At 45.6% G+C, this 21,179-nt stretch overlaps 1 protein-coding gene across 1 annotated transcript in view; it reads left to right on the forward strand.

Annotated features, from left to right (window-relative positions):
* The window catches only part of tm7sf3 (transmembrane 7 superfamily member 3), a 65,089-nt gene that overhangs the window by 33,895 nt on the left and 10,015 nt on the right, over positions 1–21,179 (forward strand). The window contains 5 exon segments of the mRNA XM_086009641.1: positions 10,578–10,698; positions 14,931–15,102; positions 16,923–16,961; positions 16,963–17,101; positions 20,185–20,271. Coding sequence (XP_085865767.1) covers positions 10,578–10,698; positions 14,931–15,102; positions 16,923–16,961; positions 16,963–17,101; positions 20,185–20,271 — 558 coding nt within the window.

Genomic DNA, 21,179 nt, shown 5'->3' on the forward strand with positions numbered 1-21,179 from the left:
AAGGTCCTGAATTTAAACAAGGGGAATTATGATGCCATGAGACGGGAACTGAGTAGGTCTGATTGGACAACGTTCCTGGGAGGACTGGAGGTAGATAAACAATGGCAAACATTTAAAGATAGAATGACAAAATTGCAAAAATTGTTTATACCAATCTGGCATAAAAGGAAATCTAAAAAGGTGACTCAACCGTGGATAACAGGGGAAATTAGAGACAGCATAAAATCCAAAGATAGGGCGTATAAAATAGCCAAAAAAAGCGCCAGAGCGGAAGATTGGGAACAGTTTAAGATAGAGCAAAGGAGGGCAAAGGGCATAATCAAGAGGGGCAAAATAGCTTACGAAAACAAGCTGGCGGAAAATATAAAAACTAACTCCAAAAGCTTTTATAAGTATATCAAAAGGAAAAGACTGGTGAAAACCAAAGTTGGTCCATTGCAGTCAGATACGGGGGAATATATAATGGGAAATAAGGAAATGGCAGATCAACTAAATGCATACTTTGGGTCAGTCTTTACGAAGGAAGACACAAAAAACCTCCCTGGGATATCGGGAAAAATAGGGACATTGGCAAAGGAGGAACTGACGCAAATCAATATCTCTAAGGATATGGTGTTAAGGAAGCTAAAGGGATTGAAGGTGGACAAATCCCCAGGGCCTGATAACATGCATCCTAGGGTACTGAAGGAGGTGGCCCTAGAGATAGCGGATGCACTAAGGATGATTTTTCAGAATTCATTAGACTCGGGAACAGTGCCGATGGATTGGAGGGTAGCTAACGTTACCCCACTATTCAAAAAGGGGGGTAGGGAAAAAGCAGGTAATTACAGACCTGTAAGCCTTACATCAGTTGTGGGCAAAATGCTGGAGTCCATCATTAAGGATGAAATAGCGGAGCACTTAGCAAATGGGGACAGGATAGGACAGAGTCAACATGGATTTACAAAGGGTAAATCGTGCTTGACTAATCTATTGGAATTTTTTGAGGGAGTAACTGGTAGAATAGATGGGGGAGAGCCAGTAGATGTGGTGTACCTGGACTTCCAAAAGGCCTTCGATAAGGTCCCACATAAAAGATTAGCATGGAAAATTGAGGCTCATGGGATAAAGGGGAAAGTTTTGGCGTGGATAGGGAACTGGCTGTCAGATAGAAAACAGAGAGTTGGAATAAACGGCTCATTTTCTGAATGGCAGGCAGTAACAAGTGGGGTACCACAGGGATCTGTCCTGGGCCCCCAGCTGTTCACAATTTACATTAATGACCTGGATCAGGGAGTCGGATGCAGCATTTCCAAATTTGCAGACGACACTAAACTAGGAGGTGGGGTGGGCTCAGAGGAAGAGACCAGGAAGCTCCAGAGCGATTTGGACAGACTGGGCGATTGGGCGGATAAATGGCAGATGCACTATAATGTGGACAAGTGCGAAGTTATCCACCTTGGGTGCAGGAACGGGAGGGCAAATTATTATTTAAATGGCAATAGATTGGGAGAGGGGGAAGTACAGAGAGACCTGGGTGTTCTTGTACACCAGTCACTGAAGGCGAGCATGCAGGTGCAACAGGCGGTCAAGAAGGCAAACGGTATGCTGGCCTTCATAGCAAAAGGGTTAGAATACAGGAACAGGGATACCTTGCTGCAGCTGTACAGGGCACTGGTGAGACCACACCTCGAGTACTGTGTACAGTTTTGGTCGCCTCATCTGAGGAAGGATGTTCTTGCCATGGAGGGGGTGCAGCGGCGATTCACCAGGCTGATACCAGGAATGGCGGGAATGACCTATGAGGAGAGACTATGTAGTTTAGGGATGTACACACTGGAGTTTAGAAGATTGAGAGGGGACCTCATAGAAGTGTATAAAATTCTGACAGGTCTAGACAGACTGGATGCAGAAGGAATGTTTCCCTTGGCGGGTGAGAACAGAACTAGAGGACATAATTTGAGGATAAGGGCTAAACCATTTAGGACAGAGATGAGGGGGAATTTCTTCACTCAGAGAGTGGTGAACCTGTGGAACTCATTGCCACAGAGGGCAGTGTACGCCAGCTCATTAAATATATTTAAGAGGGAATTAGATATATTTCTACGGGCAAAAGGGGTTAAGGGTTACGGAGAGAAGGCGGGGACGGGATACTGAATTAAAAGATCAGCCATGATCTCATCGAATGGCGGAGCAGGCACGAAGGGCCGAATGGCCTACTCCTGCTCCTATCTTCTATGTATCTATGTATCAATTCATCAGACCACTGAAAATCTGTGTAATCCATCGCTAGCAGTTGTTTCCCTCACAATAAACTTAAACACAGTGGCCCTGAATTTCTGATCGGCGGCTGCTTGCGGGCGGAAGCCTCTGATCAGAAATTCTACGAACCTACCTGCTGGTTCCGTAGACAGGCTTGTGGTCCTGGGCGCCGCCTCTTCGAAATGTGCCGAGGCCCAGGGACGCAGGCGATTCAAGCGCCCCTGGGATCACATGGGCCGGCTCAACCAATGGAAGAAGGGAATCCCCTTCATACTTTTGACAGTTCTGTACGCACAACTGTCAAGCATGAATGGGATGACTACAAAAATGCACCAACGTGCAAATAAATGAACTCTTGCATATATAAAATTAATTAATGGCATTTAATTAAATGTTAAACAAAAATTTAACTCTTTGGTTTTGTTTTAACAAGGTTTAATATAACCATACCTAATTGGACAGGGTTTTTAATTTTATAAGCGAGTGATAGTCTTTATTTTACTATTTTTAAAAACTCTTATGCTGGCAGGCCTCACTCCTGCTTTTACCAGGTGTAAGAATTCTCTGGCCTTTCAGCAGGTAGAAGTTGGGCAAATATTGCAACTCTCCACCCACAGGCACGTTTCTTGGGCATGCGTTGGATCTGTTCAGAGAATTCTTGACGGATCGCAAGTTCTGGGTTTCCACGCATGCACTTCACATGCCTAAACCCGGAACTTGCAAGAGCCCGAGGGGGGGGGTGTGGGGTTGGAAATTCAGGGCCAGCTTGTTTACCCTGACCTCAGCGAGTCTCTGTAAAATGGATGTGCTGTTTCTCTCTGGATTTGAATGGGGTTTTTGTTTTTGGAGTTGATGTATCAAGCAAAGCTTGGCCTCTTTTACAGTTACAAACACCATCTACATTGTCAATAAATGACTCCATTGTTTACTTCCTGATCTGTTTAAACTGTTGGGCTTGACTAAACCTAAATGCAGCGCGTCATAAACTGATGCTATCTTAGTAACTCTACTTGCTTTGGCAATCAGAATTGTTAAGGGATGGTTGTCTCTGACAAACTTGATGATTGAATTTTTTGAGGCAACAAGGAGGGTAGTGCATTTGATGTAGTGTATCTGGACTTTAGCAAGGCTTTTGATGAGGTTCCACATGGCAGACTGGTCACTAAGTTAAAAGTCCATAGGATCCAGGGCAAAGTGTCAAATTGGCTTCAAAACTGGCTCGGAGACAGGAAGCAGAGGGTAATGGTTGATTTTGTGACTGGAAGGCTGTCTCCAGTGGAGTTCTGCAGGGCTCAGTACTAGGTCCCTTGCTTTGTGGTGTATATATCAACAATCTTGATTTGAATATAGGGGGTATGATTAAGAAGTTTGTAGATGATACTAAAATCGGTTGTGTGGTTGATACTGAAGAAGGAAGCTGTAGACTGCAGGAAGATAATAAATTGGTCAGGTGGACAGAACAGTGGCAAATAGAACTCGATCTGGGGAAGTGTGAGGTTATGCATTTGGGGAGGGCTAATGAGGAAAGGAATACACATTAAATGGTAGGACACTAGTGTAGAGGAACAAAGGGACCTTGGAGTGCATGTCCACAGATCCCTGAAGGTAGCAGGCCAGGTAGATAAGGTGGTTTAAGAAGGCATACGGAATGCTTGCCTTTTATTAGCCGAGGCATAGAATAAGAGCAGAGGGGTGGTGGGGGTTATGCTTCAACTGTATAAAACACTAGTTAGGCCTCTGCTAGAGGACTGCATGCAGTTCTGGTCACCACATTACAGGAAAGATGTGATTGCACTAGAGAGGACAGAGGAGATTTACAAGGATGTTGCTGGGAGTAGAGAATCTTAGCTATGAGGAAAGACTGGATAGGCTGGGTCTGTTTTCCTTGGAACAGAGGAGGTTGAGGGAGACCTTATTGAGGTGTATAAAATTGAGGGGCATCGATAAAGTGGGTAGAAAGGACCTATTTCCCTTAGAAGGGTCAAAAACCAGGGGGGCACCGATTTAAAGTAATTGGAAGGTTTAGAGGAGATTTGAGGAAATTTCTTCACCCAGAGGGTGGTGGGGGTCTGGAACTCGCTGCCTGAAAGGGTGGTAGAGGCAGGAACCCTCACCACATTTAAAAAGTACTTGGATGTGCACTTGGGATGCTGTAACCTGCAGGGCTACGGACCAAGAGCTGGGACGTGGGATTAGGCTGGATAGCTCTTTGTTGGCCGGCACGGACACGATGGGCCGAAATGGCCTCCTTCCGTGCTGTAACTTTCTATGATTCTGAGAATAATAAACAGTCCTGGTTTTGTTTTTGCAAATGTCACCCAATAGTAATCCAGCACTGGATAGTTTAGTGGTTGCTTGTGTGGATACATGGTTGGAAAAATGCTTCCAATATGGAGTCCATGCATAGTTATTCCTGCCCATCTCCTTTTCCTCCCCCCCCCCCCCCCCCCCCCCCACCCCCACCCCCCCAAAAAATGGTCATACTACAAATAATTGAAAACCATTAAACACTGGCACCCAGTTAACCTAACATTGCCGATTGGCCATCTAATGGCTGCATCAAAACTACACACCCCTGACTTTGATAATTCTAAAATACTCCCATCTGCTTTCTCATCCCATCTTTCAGCTGTTGTATTATGAGAAGGATAGAGAGGCACTGGAGAAGGTGCGAAGAAAGATTTACAAGGATGACGGTTATAACTATTTTGGGGGGGGGGGGGGAAACTGAACAGGCTGGGGCTCCTGGGGGAAGGTTGACCTGATGGAGGTCTTAAATTATAGAAGGGTTTGATGGGGTAGATGTAGAGATGTTTCCACTTGTGGGGGGAGACTGAAACCAGGATGTAAATATAAGAATTGCTAAAATCCAATAGGAATTTTAGGAGAAACTTTACCCAGAGTGGTGAGAATGTGGAACTCGCTACCACAGAGTGGTTGAGGTGAATAGCACATGAGGCACATGCTCTCCAATTCATTAAATATATTCAAGAAGGAGTTGGATATATTTCTTAAGGCTAAAGGGATATGGGGAGAAAGCAGGGACAGGGTACTGAATTTGGATGATCAGCCATGGTCTCATTGAATAGCAGAGCAGGCTTGAGGGGCTGAATGGCCTACTCCTGCTCCTATCTTCTATGTTTCACTGATAATGCCTTGGGTACTGCATTTAATATTTTTGGCAGATTTTAAATTTTTTATAACACACTCCAGCATCCTGGCCTGATTCCAAAGGTTGTGGGTTCAAGTCTCACTCCAGAGACTTGAGCCCACAATCCAGGCCGACACTCCCAGTGCAGTACTGTGGTTGCCCTGGTCAAATCTCCTGAAGCAGTGTTGGCCACTGATTACTAGGTTACAATAGCAGCCCTACGATCTAATGGGTAACTCCTAGCTGTGTGCAGCATTGACCGGCACAAGTCAAAGTGCCTTGAGTTTGTATCTTTCCCCCACTTAAGAGCAGGAGTGGGCTATTCGGCCCTTCGAGCCTGCTCTGCCATTCAATAAGATCATGGCTGATCTATCTCGGTGCTTTCCTGCACCATCACCATATCTCGATTTCCCCTAGAGTCCAAAACACACACGATCTCAGCCTTGAATATACTCAACGACTGAGCCTCCACAGCCCTCTGGGGTAGAGAATTCCAAAAGTCTCCATCCACTGATGGTGCTGTTATTCTGATTGTCTACAGGATTGTAGATACTGTTTGGGTGTGTGTGATAAAAATAATAACTTCCGGGAAGTTATGTCATCACTTCCTGTGAACTGTGAACTATGAACTATGAACTGTGTACATACCTCACTTCCTGTCATGTGTCACTTCCTGTTGGACTGGTATAAATACTGGTTTGTTCAGTATTGTAAGAGGCTTCTACCAGAGGCATGGTAAAGACCTCTCTTGTATATAGTGTGTTTATAAGTTACTTAAAGCTTACTTTAAAGTTACTTGATGGTAAGCCTCCTTTTTCTTACATCAATTTAAGTAACTTAGTATTTACACTCACGAATACTAGACCTTCAGACAAACTCGGTATTAAGGATCCAGGGAACCACCCATCATGGAGAAAATCCTTAGACCTATTCGTCTGGACTTGGACCCGAATGCACCAGCAGCTGGCAGGGTATGGAAGCATTGGTACCGTACTTTTGAGAATTTTCTGGATGAATGTGAAGCGGATGCTCCTGCTAGATTGAAGATACTTATCAATTATGTGACCCCAAAAGTGTTCGAATATGTTGATGAATGGGATAATTACGATGAGGTGATTCGGGCACTTAAGAAACTGTATGCCAAGACCCCAAATGAGGTCTATGCTAGACATCTACTGGCCACAGCCCGACAAGGGCCAGGGGAGTCAATTGACGAATTCCTGCAAGAACTTCGCAGGCTCAGCGTAGATTGTAACTTTCAGGCAGCCTCAGCTGAGCTGTACCGCCAAGAAATGATTCGTGATGCTTTCATCTGCGGGATTGCCTCTCCATTTATACGCCAGCGTCTACTAGAAAGTAAAACACTTGAGCTACAAAAAGCTTTTGACCTAGCTTGTTCACTGGATTTGGCAAAGAGAAATGCAGACCTCTATCAGCTGCCCAGATCTCGATCTGCTGCTGTAGCTGCAACCAGACAATTCAAGCGGTCTCAGGTGAACCCTATCATGGGGGAATCTAATTCTGATAATTCTGATGAAGAAGAGGAGGACGACCCCACTTTAGCAGCCTCTTGGCAATCTAGGAAGGAATGCTTCTTTTGTGGAGATGCTTTTCACCCTAGGAAAACCTGCCCTGCTCGCAATGCAATCTGCAGTTATTGCGGGAAAAAAGGACACTTTGCTAAAGTTTGCCTATCAAGGGCCTCTACGAGGGCCAATCCAGCTAAGGCCTACCGAACTGCCCCAATTAGGGCCTATCAAGATGCTCCAGCTAGGACCTATCAAGCTTCCTCTCGAGCTCTCTCCCGAAGAAGCACACCAAGAGTTTTAGCCACTCTCTGTGCAACGACACCAATTACAGCTGCTTGCCCACAGAACCTGTCTCATGCTGCCACAAAAATTTCAATTAAAGGGCATACCTTAGATGCCTTAATTGACTCAGGAAGTACTGATAGTTTCATTAAGGAACAGATTGTTGCGAAATTGAAACTACATGTCTTCCCATCGGACCAGGCAATTGCGATGGCCCAGTCATCACTTAATACCAGAATCTCCGGCTTTTGTGTTGTTGATATGACACTTCATGGTCGTATGTATCCCTCCACCCGACTTTCGGTGCTCAAGGACTTATGTAGTGATCTCCTCTTAGGACTGGACTTCCAAAAACAGCATAAGAAACTCACCATTGAGTTTGGTGGATCCAAACCCGGACTTACTATTTCTAATATACCGTCTAAATTACCATTTTGTGCATTATCAGCAGCTTCACTTGATGAACCCTCATTATTTGCCAGTATTCCGCCTCAATGCCAACCGATAATAACGAAATCGCGGCGCTTTAATCAGGAAGACCAATCTTTTATTGCGGCTGAAATCTCTCGACTTCTAGCAGAGGATATCATTGAACCATGTTCGTCGCCCTGGCGGGCTCAAGTCGTCATTGTCAAGAACCCTCTAAAACCTCACAAACAGCGACTATGCATCGATTATTCGCAAACCATCAATCAATATACCGACTTGGACGCCTACCCATTGCCACGCATTGATGATATGGTTAATAAACTGGCCGAATACAAAGTGTTCTCAACTTACGATTTAAAAAGTGCCTATCATCAGTTACCCTTGAAGGTCTCAGATAAGCAGTACACAGCCTTTGAGGCTAATGGACGGCTGTACCAATTTCGTCGCCTCCCATTCGGGGTTACTAATGGAGTGGCTGTCTTTCAACGGGCAATGGATGGCCTGGTTAAGCAGGAAAACCTAAGGGACACTTTTCCCTATCTTGATAACATTACCATTGCAGGTCACGATCAACAGGAACACGACTCCAACCTCCAAAAATTTCGGGATGCCCTCCATCGCCGTAATTTGACCCTGAATGAATCCAAATCTGTTGAGTCGCAACCGACCACTTGGCTACTGCGTAGGCAATGGTATCATTAAGCCAGACCCAGAAAGACTTCGCCCGCTCCAAGAGCTCCCGTCACCTAAGAATCCGGCTTCTTTACGTCGGGCTCTCGGTCTGTTTGCATACTACGCTAAATGGATTCCTCATTTTTCGGACGAAATCCAACCCTTGCTGCATGCTAGATCATTTCCACTGGGAACAGCGGCTGTTGCAGCCTTTAACCTTCTCAAAAAACAGTTGGAGAAAGCGGCTCTTCACTCCATTGATGAGAATCTCCCTTTCGTGGTTGAATGTGATGCCTCGGAGGTGGCGATCTCGGCTACTCTGAATCAGGAAGGTCGTCCTGTAGCATTTATGTCCAGGACCTTACAAGGTGCCGAGCTACATTATCCTCCGGTTGAGAAAGAAGCCACAGCCATCATAGAGGCAGTACGGAAGTGGAACCATTTTCTAGCTCGCCAGCACTTTACATTGATCACGGACCAACGATCAGTCGCCTTCATGCTCGATAATCGAAAACGAACCAAAATTAAGAATAATAAAATACAACTTTGGAGGATGGAACTGGCCTCTTTTGGTTATACCATTTTCTATCGGCCTGGCAAGGAGAATGTGGCCCCGGACACCCTCACACGGGCATTCTGCTCCACTATGTCATCCTCCACCCTCATGGATGTCCACAATGGTTTGTGCCATCCTGGCGTTACGCGCATGCTACATTTCGTACGATCACGGAATCTCCCTTTTTCCACTGGAGATGTAAAGAAAATATGTTCAGAATGCCGGCTTTGTGCGGAATTAAAACCTCAGTTCTTCCGCCCCTCAGATGGTATACTCATACATGCAACCCAACCGATGCAACGACTTAGCATCGATTTTAAGGGCCCAGTGCCCTCTTCAACTCGGAACACATATTTGCTCGCCATGATCGACGAATATTCACGTTTTCCATTTGCCTTCCCCTGCTCCAATATGCTGGCGTCCACAGTAATCTGCTGCCTTGAGCAGGTATTTTCTCTCTGTGGCATGCCGGCTTATATTCACTCAGATCGGGGTCCATCCTTTATGTCGAGGGAACTCAAGGACTACCTCTCAGAACGGGGAATTGCTACAAGCAAAACAACACCATACCATCCCATCGGAAATGGGCAGGTAGAGAGGTATAACGGTATCATCTGGAATTCCGTACGTCTCGCTTTAAGATCTCGGGGCCTACCAGACCAGCAATGGGAAACAGTGCTTCCGGATGCATTGCACTCTATACGGTCCCTGCTTTCTACAGCCACAAATACTACACCTCATGAGCGGTTCTTTGGATTCCAGCGTCGCTCATCTCATGGGACATCACTCCCGTCATGGCTAACTACTCCTGGACCTGTATTACTCCGAAGATACGTTCGGACGTCTAAAAATGACCCTCTTGTAGACGAGGTCGAACTAACCGATGCCAACCCCACCTATGCAAACATACGATATTCCGACGGCCGAGAATCTACCGTATCATTACGGGATCTGGCTCCCTGCCCACCAGGACCTAGTGGGACATCGGGTGATGGCATTTCACCAGGAAACTCTTGGGACCTATCGGGTACCCCTCTCCAGGATCCTGATCGGACACCAACTAGCTTGGTGCCGGTAGAACCCCGTGCTCAAGGTTGCGACCCTCCCAGTACCACGCATGAAAGTACTGGTCTGCCACAGACCAGCTCCGCACCTCCCTCTGAACAGAGGCAGTCTGACTTTGAACCTATTGGGGCTCGTACTCGAAGCCATGATCTCCCCGACCCTTCACAGGGCAATCCAGGCCACACGGACTCTGGCCAATGGCCAACCGCATGTAAGCGGACCAGCGACCCTCTACGACGGGAATCCAAACGGGTGCGACTCTTCCTTGTTCGGCGGCTGCGGACCAAAAGGTAGACCACAGCCTCCTAAACCTGCAGGAGGGAAGAATGTGATAAAAATAATAACTTCCGGGAAGTTATGTCATCACTTCCTGTGAACTGTGAACTATGAACTATGAACTGTGTACATACCTCACTTCCTGTCATGTGTCACTTCCTGTTGGACTGGTATAAATACTGGTTTGTTCAGTATTGTAAGAGGCTTCTACCAGAGGCATGGTAAAGACCTCTCTTGTATATAGTGTGTTTATAAGTTACTTAAAGCTTACTTTAAAGTTACTTGATGGTAAGCCTCCTTTTTCTTACATCAGTGTGTATTCCAGAAATGTCAGGAGTTACTACTGCACTAACTTTCTTACAACCTCATTTGGCAGATCCTGTACCGGGTGCCTGCAACTTGGAGTCTGACCTGATTGTTGATGCCAATATATACTTGCAGTACAACCTGTATGAAGCCACAATAAGTTTTGCACCTGCTAATGTTGGCTATGCAAGGTACAGTAAATAACTATGCTCAATTCCATTTTACTTAATCTTTAGCTTCCTGAATTTAGGATCAATGTGGTTTTGAAAGAGATTTGTATCGCACCTTTTGACCGCCAGATGTTCCAAAGCACTTCACTGCCAGTGGCAGCAGCCAGTTTGCACACAGTAAGGTCCCACAAACCGCATGAGATAATGACGAGAGAATTTAGTGATGTTTTGAGGGTCTGGACACCGGGGAGAACGCCCCTGCTTCTCTTCAAAATGGTGCCACGGGATCTTTTCTGTCCACCCAGGATAGCAGACTGGGCCTTGGCTTAACGTCTCAACCAAAAGACTGCACCGCTGACTGCCGCACTCCCTCAGTACTGCAATGGGTTTTGTACTCCTCGCTGGAGTGGGACTTGAACCCGTGACCTTCTGACTGAGGTGTGGGTGCTACCCACTGAGCCACGGCTGACACCTTTGCCCTTTCTGGATCCAAAAGGTGTCTCGCACTCTCGTGCAGAATCTGATTGAAACAGCACCACTTTTGTTGGTTTTAAAATCCAGCTCCTCTCTGACCCCTTGAGGCTGCTAGTGGAAGTACGATGATCTTGTGTTTCCACTTCTTCATTCACGGGATGTGGGCGTGTCTGGCCGGGCTGGCATGTATTGGCTCGCCCTTGTTTGGAGAGCAAAACACGTCTCGATAGTCTGAGTGGAAATGAACATGCAACTTTTTTCTTTCATATCTTTTTCAGTTATGAAGGAGGGACTAATCCAATGTTGGGATCTACAGGCTCAGGGCTCACGATTGAAGTGAATTTACACAGGATATATGGCACAAACAGGCCATTCGGCCCAACCAGTCCGTGCTGGCGTTTATGCTCCACTTGAGCCTCCTCCTGTCTTTCCTTATCTAAATCTATCAGCATAACCCTCTATTCCCTTCTCCCTCATAGGCCTGTCCAGCCTCCCCTTAAATGTATCTATTATTCACCTCAACCACTCCCTGTGGTAGTGAGTTCCACATTCTCACCACTCTCTGGGTAAAGAAGATTCTCCTGAATTCCCTATTGGATTTCTTGGTGACTATCTTATATTGATGGCCTCTAGTTTTGCTCTTCCCCACAAGTGGAAACATTCTCTCTCTATCCACTCTATCAAAACCTTTCATAATTTTAAAAGACCTCTATTGGGTCACCCCTCAGCCTTTTTTCAAGAGAAGAGACCCAGCCTGTTCATCCTTTTCTGATATGTATACCCTTGCATTTCTGGTATCATCCTTACAAATCTCTCCAGTGCCTCTATCCTTATAATATGGCAACCAGAACTGCACGCAGTACTCCAGTGTGGTCTAACCAAGGTTTGATACAGGTTTAGCATAACTTCCCTACTTTTCAATGAGACTTAGATGTGAAAGGTCATCAACACCTCTTAGTTTATCCAACCAGGAATACAGAGAGGCAGATTTTTGCCTACTTTATCAAAACCTGCAGCTTCCAGCTCATTAAAATTGTCCATCTCTGCCCTGCCTCGACCCATCTGCTGCTGATCTGTGCTTTTGTTGCCTCCAGATTTGACTCTTTGCTCTCCTGGCCAGATTCCCATCTTCCACGTGCCATAAACTGGCGCTCATGTACACTGCTGCCAGTGTTCTAACTCCAAGTTCCATTACCCCATCTCTGCTCGCTGACCTACACTGACTCCTGGGCCAGCGATGCCTCGATTTCAAAATTCTCATCTTTGCATTCCAATCCCTCCATGGCCTCGCCCCTCCCTATCCCTGTGACCTCTGCGCTCCTCCAATTCTGGCCTCTTGCGCATCACCCATTCCCATCAGTCCCACCATCAGTGGCTGTGCCTTCAGCTGCGTCAGCCCTAAGCTCTGGAATTCCCTCCCTAAACACCTCCCCCTCCTTTTTAAGACACTCTTTAAAACCAATTATTCTGTCCTAGTGTCCCCTTTAGCTTAATCAATTATGCTCTTGTGAAGCATTTTACTGTGTTAAAGGGACTCTATATAAATGCAAGTTGTTCCATGTATTAGTCACTGTAGAACGTCACGTCCCATTCCAATATCAATCCAAATGTTACCTTTTACACATTTGAACCAGTGTACCCTGTCCTACACTACCAATATTCCAGACGTACCCTTTTCATACCATTAACTATTTTCTAAGCCTCTATGATCACTGTTCTGACCACTCTCTTCCAGGCTGAATAGCCTGCATTTCCCCAGCCTTTCCTCCGACCCCCTGACACTAAACCAGTCCTGTGGCTCTTCCCTGCCTCTGGCTCTCGAATGAATCCCTTGCATCTGGGTGACCAGAACTGGACACTACTCAATCTGCGGTCACTGTTTATTAAATACTGGGCTAATAACCTTGGCCACTGCAAGCAGAGATTGGAAAGCATGGAACTCAGGATATTTACTGTCAAAATATAGAATTCAGACTTCCCAATTTAAAAAAAAAAAAGACATGGGTAGGTCAACAAAGCCTGTAAACATAGACAAAGCAACACAGACATCACAAGAACATAAATAGGAGCAGGAGTTGGCCATACAGCCCCTCGAGCCTGCTCCACCATTCAGTAAGATCGTGTCTGATCTTCAATCTTAACTCCTTTCCTGCCTGATCTCCACATCCATTGATTTTCCCCCAGAGTCCAAAAATCTATCGATCGATGACTGAGCCTCCACAGCCCTCTGGGGTAGAGAATTCCAAAGATTCACCACCCTCGGAGCGAAGAAACTTCTCATCTCAGTCTTAAATGGCCGACCCCTTATCCTGAGACTCTGGCCCCTGGTTCTAGACTCTCCAGCCAGGAGAAACAGCCTCTCTGCATCTACCATGTCAATCCCCCTCAATCTTCTATACTTCAATGAGATCACCCCTCATTCTTCTAAATGCCAGTATTAGTCTACTAACGACTTACACTGTAACTTAGAATCCTGCAGAACAGGAGGACATTTGGCCTGTGCTGGAGCTCTCCAATTAATCCCTCTGCTCTTTCCCCTATAGCCCGTTAAACTTCTTGGCAGCAATGCTTAAAACTAATGTAGCCATGAAAGCTATCGCTGTGGGAATGTAAAACCAAACGTTAACTCCACTGTAGAATAAAGGATGGTCAGGAGTGAATAATTTAAACTGATCTGAACAACAGGAAACGACTAATTATTCCTAAAAAACTTTAATGCTTTCAGATAATTCGGGTCCACTGAGTGGAAGCAGGTTTTCCACTGGTTTAAATGTGGGTGGGAGCAAGATTGGATGTTCTGAAATGATTCATCCCTTGGGAATGTAATTTTCCCTTTATTCTGTCCAAGCCTACAATTGCCCAATGTCCTCGAGGTACAAATTATCAACATTTTATCTGGAAAAGGAGCACATGGCACTAAATATTAAAGGAATTTGGTCCTGATGGCAAAGTGGAACTTTTGCAATTTAAAAATAAATTTAAACTTTAATCTCCTGATCCAGCAGAAGATGGATAATGTATTTAAATAGTTTTATTTGCTGTGTTTTGCACTAATCACTGTCTGAACATGCACTGATCCCTTTTTGCCCCACCGGCGGCGCTGATCATCTTCCGCTGCCTATATTGGTGGGGATTTAACTCCAAGATAGGCTGGCGTTGACTTGATTAGCATGGATCTGTCACCGTGGAGCAACTTCAATAAAAAACACTGACTGCAAAAGTCACTTCAGTGATGTCTAGTTGATTGCCACTGATCTCTCAAACTGGTTTCCCAATGATCAGGAACTTCCAAATGTATCTTTAAAAATGAATGGAAGAGTAACAAAGACATTGGTCTAATCCTGGTCTTCCCAAAACTTTCTTGGCTTAATTTGAAGGGAATATGGGGATTGGGCAGGAAAGTGGCATTGAGGTCAATCGGCTGTAATCATCTTCAATGACAGAACAGGCTCAAGGGGCCGTTTGGCCTACTCCTGCTCCTAATTCTTGTATTCTTAAATGAATACAGTAGACTTATCAAACAAAACCTGGCTGATACAAATGTGTAACTATGCAGTAAGTTTCACATGTAGCATTGCACTAAGGACCCTATTGATGATGGGTCCATGGTGTGAATGTTGTGGTGACTGGAATGGAGCCTCACTTAGCCTGAAGGTCGGTATGCTCCAAATCAGTGACCCAAGTTCCTTTTAATGAGACAATGAAATGGATGCGGTTGTTGGCTGGATGTGTTTAGCTTGGAGTAGAGATGATGAATTCAGCGGCTGCCTTTGTTGCAGGGGAGCGGTTCCACCCTCGTGTGACTTTGGTGATGGCAAAGAGCCCAGGTGGCGACTTAGATACATCATCTATCAGTATTTTCTACCAGAGGCTGACCTGACTGAAGAGACCCTCTTTGCTTCTCTTCAGAAGATGGCTGATGTAGAGGCAGTGGAAGCAAATGGAGTCAAGGTATGAAGTAGTAGTTGTCTCTTTTTTTTGAGGGGATTTTTGTCACTTGTGGCTGAAGATTTTGTGCGCAGTGACTGATCCAAGAATTTTGATGACCTTCTCTCCCACACTGAGTAAAGAAGTTTCTCCTGAATTCCTGATTGGATTTATTAGTGACTGTCTTGTTTATGGCCCCTAGTTCTGGTTTCCTCGGGTGGAAACCTCATTAGGATGTACAGTAGGAATGACTCAACATTTTTGATGACGATCACTTCTAATATTGGGACGGCCATCCTCTGATTTGTCCAAGGGTGGCTCTAAAGTTTCTAATTCTCTGGAGGGAATTTTCCAAACATTTTGATACAAAGTGAATATCTATAATGTATTTTGGAGTACGTGCTTTAAAAGCAAAACTGAGCTGTGCCTCCTTCTCCACTTGAAACTTGGCCTGCAATTCTGATCAAGCTGGTGCTGGTAGGGTAGATTGGGCCCCTCTCCAAGTTGCAGGAATGGAGTCACCGTGTTGGGGTGGGCAACCTGTGTCCGCTCAGCAGTGCCTGCCTGAATCCAGCAAGAGCAAAACCGGAGGCTGGGAGTGAGGCTTGTGGAGGGTCATTGGAGATGTAATTTTGTTGGTTGTTCAGAGGATGTAGCAGTCTCAAGACTCTCTTCCATGTTTGCGTCATATTGGGAAATTTTCTCGGGCTTGTCGCTCCTGCACAGAATAAAAGGAAACTTGTCCAAATTCCTTCCCAATGCCTCCTGACTCGCATCTGCCATTTTGCATCCACTTCATCTCTGATGATTGTGAAATGAAGATCCCTCGTATATCTACCTTAACTAATTCCTTCCCAGGACCTCGAGTCAAACCCTCTGGGATTCTAAAACTTGCTGTAAGTTTTCATCTGCAGATACTCTATTCCTGAGAATATAACTAATCGATTAGTCCTGGAATTGTGGACCCACCACCTCGAGTGCTCCCAGGCAAGCTGTGAACTTTCAGCTAATTAAGAGCAACTCTTGTTACCACAAATTCTGTGGTAACAAGAGCAGGTCAGAGGCTGAGTATTCTGCAGCGAGTGTCTCCCTTCCTGACTTCCCAAAGCCTTTCCACCATCTCCAAGGCACAGGTCAGGAGTGTGATGGAATACTCTCCACTTGCCTGGATGAGTGCAGCTCCAACAACACTCTGGAAGCTCGACACCATCCAGGACAAAGCAGCCCGCTTGATTGGCACCCCATCCACCACCTTAAACATTCACTCCCTCCCCCCACCGGTGTACTGGGGCTGCAGTGTGTACCATCTACAAGATGCACTGCAGCAACTCGCCAAGGCTGCTTCTGCAGCACCTCCCAAACCCACGACCTCTTCCACCTAGAAGGACAAGGGCAGCAGGCACATGGGAACACCACCACCTCCAAGTTCCCCTCCAAGTCACACACCATCCTGACTTAGAAGTATGCTGGGCCAAAATCCTGGAACTCCCTACCTAACGACACGGAGTACCTTCACCACATGGACTGCAGCGGTTCAAGGTGGCTCACCACCACCTTCTCGAGGGCAATTAGGGATGGGCAATAAATGCTGGCCTTGCCAGCAATGCCCGCATCCCATAAAACAAATTATTAAAAAAAAAAAACTCCAGCAACTTAATAGATTAAGGTTTCTTATTTGTTTAAGGTTAGTATTTATATAAAAAAAAAAAAAATTGAGCTAGTAGTCTGCTTTGCCCAACTATTGAAGTTCTTACGTAAGTGTACTTCCAAATAGGAAGTGAGGTTTACTTGTGGTTGGCGACTGGGCCATGACTACTTTCTACATTCTGCATTTTCTGTTTCAGATGTTCAGTCTGGGTGCGCAGGATAAGGCCAGCGTAGCGCTATTCTCAATACCCCGGCCAAGGGGTGATTTATAACATTATTGTTGAGGATCCCGAGCTGAACACGTCAGCCGCTTATACCCCCGTTCATACATACGGCTGTAGCTTCACCGCCCAGCTGGACAACTGCTACACGCGGAGTAAGTATCGAACTGTTCACCTCGCCCATGGTTGGAAGGCTTTTGATTTTTAATGTCGGTGTCTGGCTGTAACTGCCTATGTCTAGTTGGGATGTAGAAATACATCTAGATCCTTGCACTTTTTCCCCCTTTCTTCCCCCCCCCCCCCCCCCCCCAACTTTCCATTCCTGCCAGATTCGTGGAAGAAAAACACCTTGCGGGACCTCTGGACATTCCAGTAGTTTACTGCCAACTTTTTTTTTAAGTTTGGTCCCTGTTGTAGGAAACACGACAGCCAATTTGCACACAGCAAGCTCCCACACACCCAACTTTCCCTTCTCTCTTGCGGATACTCGTCTCCTTACAGACTAGCTCAGTAGTTTGGGGTTCTCAGCAGCTGCATTGTCTCCTAGCTTCCATGTAGGCAGTTAATGGGCACTTCAAATCCCCCCAAATGCCAGACTATTATTGGGCTGGCATCTTCCACTTTGAGGGGATGAAGTATTCAAGATGATTGCACCTTTAATGAGGTGCAAATTACTCACTGAGCACCCTTGATGATGATGGTGATGGAAATTAGTTTTGCCTTTTTAAAAAATGTGGGTGATTTAAGTGCACCATTTTGAAAATAAAATCCATGCAAATATCATTTCTAGGAGGCCCATGTTCTAAGTTCCATGTTCCTAAAATCTTGTGTGGAGAAAGATGTCTTATCCTGAGTCTCTGGCCCTTTGCTTCTGAGGTTTTGCCAGTATCGATGCTGTATAGTTGCTGACAATGTGACCTGTTTGCCTCGAACAGGAGGAGGCCATTCAGCCCCGCGAGCCTGTTCTGCCCTCGGTTCATAACTGACCTGCACCTCAACCCCATTTACCTGCCTTTGCTCTGTGTCCCTTGAGATCCTCACTCAACACCCTAGCAAATTACTTGGTGACAATCTATTCTCAATCTAGCCAAGTTAAATGTGAGCTTTTTAAAGATTGTAATCTGCATGTTTCAGTATGATCATTAAATCCGACACTCCAGGATTTGAACCAAAGTGATCTTTGCAATCTCATCGGTTAGCATATAAAGTTGGTCTGCGATACTTGAATAACTCCAAAGAGCTTGGCATTTGCTAATGGATTAAAATGTCTGGCTGTGTGATGTCTAGTTTGCTACTGTTCCATGCTACATGTAGCATTCCTTTTAAAATGGTATAAATGTGATGGTTTGTCACATTGAGCAAGACAACTTCTCGGCTTGGAAAACAAATCGGTGGAATTAGTTGGCAGAATGGCCGCTAGTGGAGTAAGTGGTAAGATAAATGTTCTGCTTGGTGTTTCTCCAGTAATTTTTGTGCAGGGCCTTGGTGAGACCACACCTGGAGTACTATGCACAGTTTAGGTCTTTGTACCCAAGGAAGGATATACTTGCCTTAAGACAGGGTGCAATGAAGGTTCATTAGACTGGTTCCTGCTAATGTGTAGAATGGGCTTGTGGCCTCGAGTTCAGTAGAATGAGTTCACTTCTGAGACGGTTTGACTGGGTAGATGTTTTCCCTGGCTGGAGGGTCATAGTCTCAGAATAAGGGATCGGCCATTTTAAGACTGAGATGAGGAGACATTTCTTCAGAGGGTTGTGAACCTTTAGAATTCTCTACCTCGAGAGGGCTGTGGATGCTCAGTCATTGAGTATATTCAAGGCAGAGATCGATTTTTGAACTAAGGTAATTGAGGGATATGGGGGTCGGTCAGGAAAGTAGATTTGAGGTTGAAGATTGGCTTATTGAATGGCGGAGCAGGCTCAAAGGGCCGTATGGCCTCCTCTGGAGTCTGAAGGTCCTGAGTTTGAGCATTGCACTAGGCTGACTGGGGTGCTGAATTGTGGTCCTGTCCTGATTGGTCAACTGGATGTTTGCCGTGGCACTATTTGGAGAGCGCTGACTTCTTGGTGTCTTTGGCAGCATTCATCCCTCAACCAAAGCTCCCAAAACCAATAACCTGGTCGTTGATCTCATCACTGTTTGTGGGGGATTATGTGCAAAATGGCTGCTGCGTTCACCTGCAGTAACTTGGACCTGAATTGCTGTGAGACACTCGGTCATCAATCAGATGCTGACTAAATTTGCATTTCTAGTTCCCAAAAAAGTAGCCATTGAGAAATGACCATCCCTGGAAATGATTGACTGACTGTTTTATTGATTTGTGTATATATTATGAAGTTTAATTCCTCTTCGTGCAGGCAGTTCACAAGGTATGGTGTTGGGCGTCTAAGGGTCTTCATGATTTCTGCATCAGTTTTTTTTTTTTTGTGGCCTTTGTTCAAATCTAGAAACCGTTGGCTGATTTCCCAAAGTTTTTCTAAACGTGCTAGACTTGCCAAAAAAGAGACTTGCATTTCTATAGCGCCTTTCACGACCACTGACATCCCAAAGTGCTTTACAGCCAATTAAGTATCTTTTGAAGTGTAGTAACTGCTGTAATGTAGGAAACACAGCAGCCAATTTGCGCACAGCAAGCTCCTGCAAATAGCAATGTGATAATGACCAGATAATCTATTTTTAGTGATGTTGATTGAGGGATAGATATTGGCCAGGACACTGGGGGGGGGAGAAAACTCCCCTGCTCTTCGAAATAGTGGCCGTGGGATCTTTTACATCCACCTGAACAGATGGGGCCTTGGTTTAACATCTCATCTGAAAGACAGCACTTCTGACAGTGCCGCACTCCCTCGGTACTGCACTGGTGTCAACCTAGATCTTTGTGCTCAAGTCCCTGGAGTGGGACTTGAACCCACAACCTTCTGACTCTCAGACAAGGGTGCTAACAACTGAGCTACTGGCTGACGCTCTATGCTGTAAATAGTGCAATATTTCCAAATGTTCCTTCATGACTATAGCGGAGGTCGGGAGACCACAAATGATATTAAGACTAGCACTTTTACTTTGCCCTGCTCTCTCTTGCCGCTTCCTCATTCCTCTTGAGGCTATGACATTGTTGGTTACAATGAGTGGTTAGTAATGGGGGTGTTGCTATGTGTAATACTTGGCTTTCACTCTGTTAGGTTCAACGTGTGGGGAATTTGGCAATCCATTCTCAATGAGATTTTTTTGTTCTTTTTAGGAAGACTTTCAACAAGAATATTTTTTGTTTCTGTTGGGCTCGTTGGATTATTTATTTGCTTCTTTGGACATAGATACCTGAAAACAGGTGAGTTCTCAGTCTGAAGTGAAGTGGACGCCACCTTGCAGGGGCAGAGTTCTGCTGCGAGGGTTTACACTTGCACTACTGTTACTTCAGGCCATCAGCCAACTTTTTTTAAAGTATTGTTGGCCGGAGCCGCGATACAAACATTCTCGCGGGGGCTAAACTGAGTGGACATTGCGCTTCACTACTAGCTTATTTTACTCTTGGCAATTGTGTTCAGTCCTGGGCCCCGCACCTCCGGAAGGATATATTGGCCTTGGAGGGGGAGCAGCGCAGATTCACCAGAATGATCCCGGGGCTAAATTGAGGACAGGTTGCACAGAATAGGCTAGTATTCCCTTGAGTTTAGAAGATTAAGGGGTGATCTAATTGAGGTGGCAATCTGGAAAATTCTTCCCCCCCCCCCCCCCCCCTAAAAAGCTGTTGCAGTTAGGTCAGTTGACAATTTCAAACCTGAGCTTGAGTTTTGTTAGGTAAGGGTAGAGGGACACACAACCAAGGTGGGTAGATGGAGTTAAGATACAGATCAGCCATGCTCTGATGAAATGGCCAAGTAGGCTGGAGAGGCTGAATGGCCTCCTCTTGTTCCTACGTGGCCTAGCGAGCCACTTGCTTGTATCGAACTATTCTGTTCCAGAATAAGGTGGCCCAACGCCATATTCTCGGGGCATCTAGAGATGGGCAGTAAATTGTCAGTGACGTCCACATCCAGGGAATGAAGTTTTCTTAAGTCTCCAGTGCTTTGCTATTGAATTAGTGCATGGGCTGTTTCTCTCTACGTACCTGGGTGAATCTTTGAATAGAAGGATATTGAAGGGGGTGTAACCTTAAAATTAGAGCTGGGTTGTTCGGGGGGTGATTTTCAAGAAGCACTTCACACACGGTAGTGGGAATCTGGGAAACTCTAATAG

Source organism: Somniosus microcephalus, chromosome 16 (genome assembly GCF_052327205.1).
Source record: "Somniosus microcephalus isolate GS21.2 chromosome 16, FLI_Smic_1.0, whole genome shotgun sequence".
NCBI classification, from domain to species: domain Eukaryota; kingdom Metazoa; phylum Chordata; class Chondrichthyes; order Squaliformes; family Somniosidae; genus Somniosus; species Somniosus microcephalus.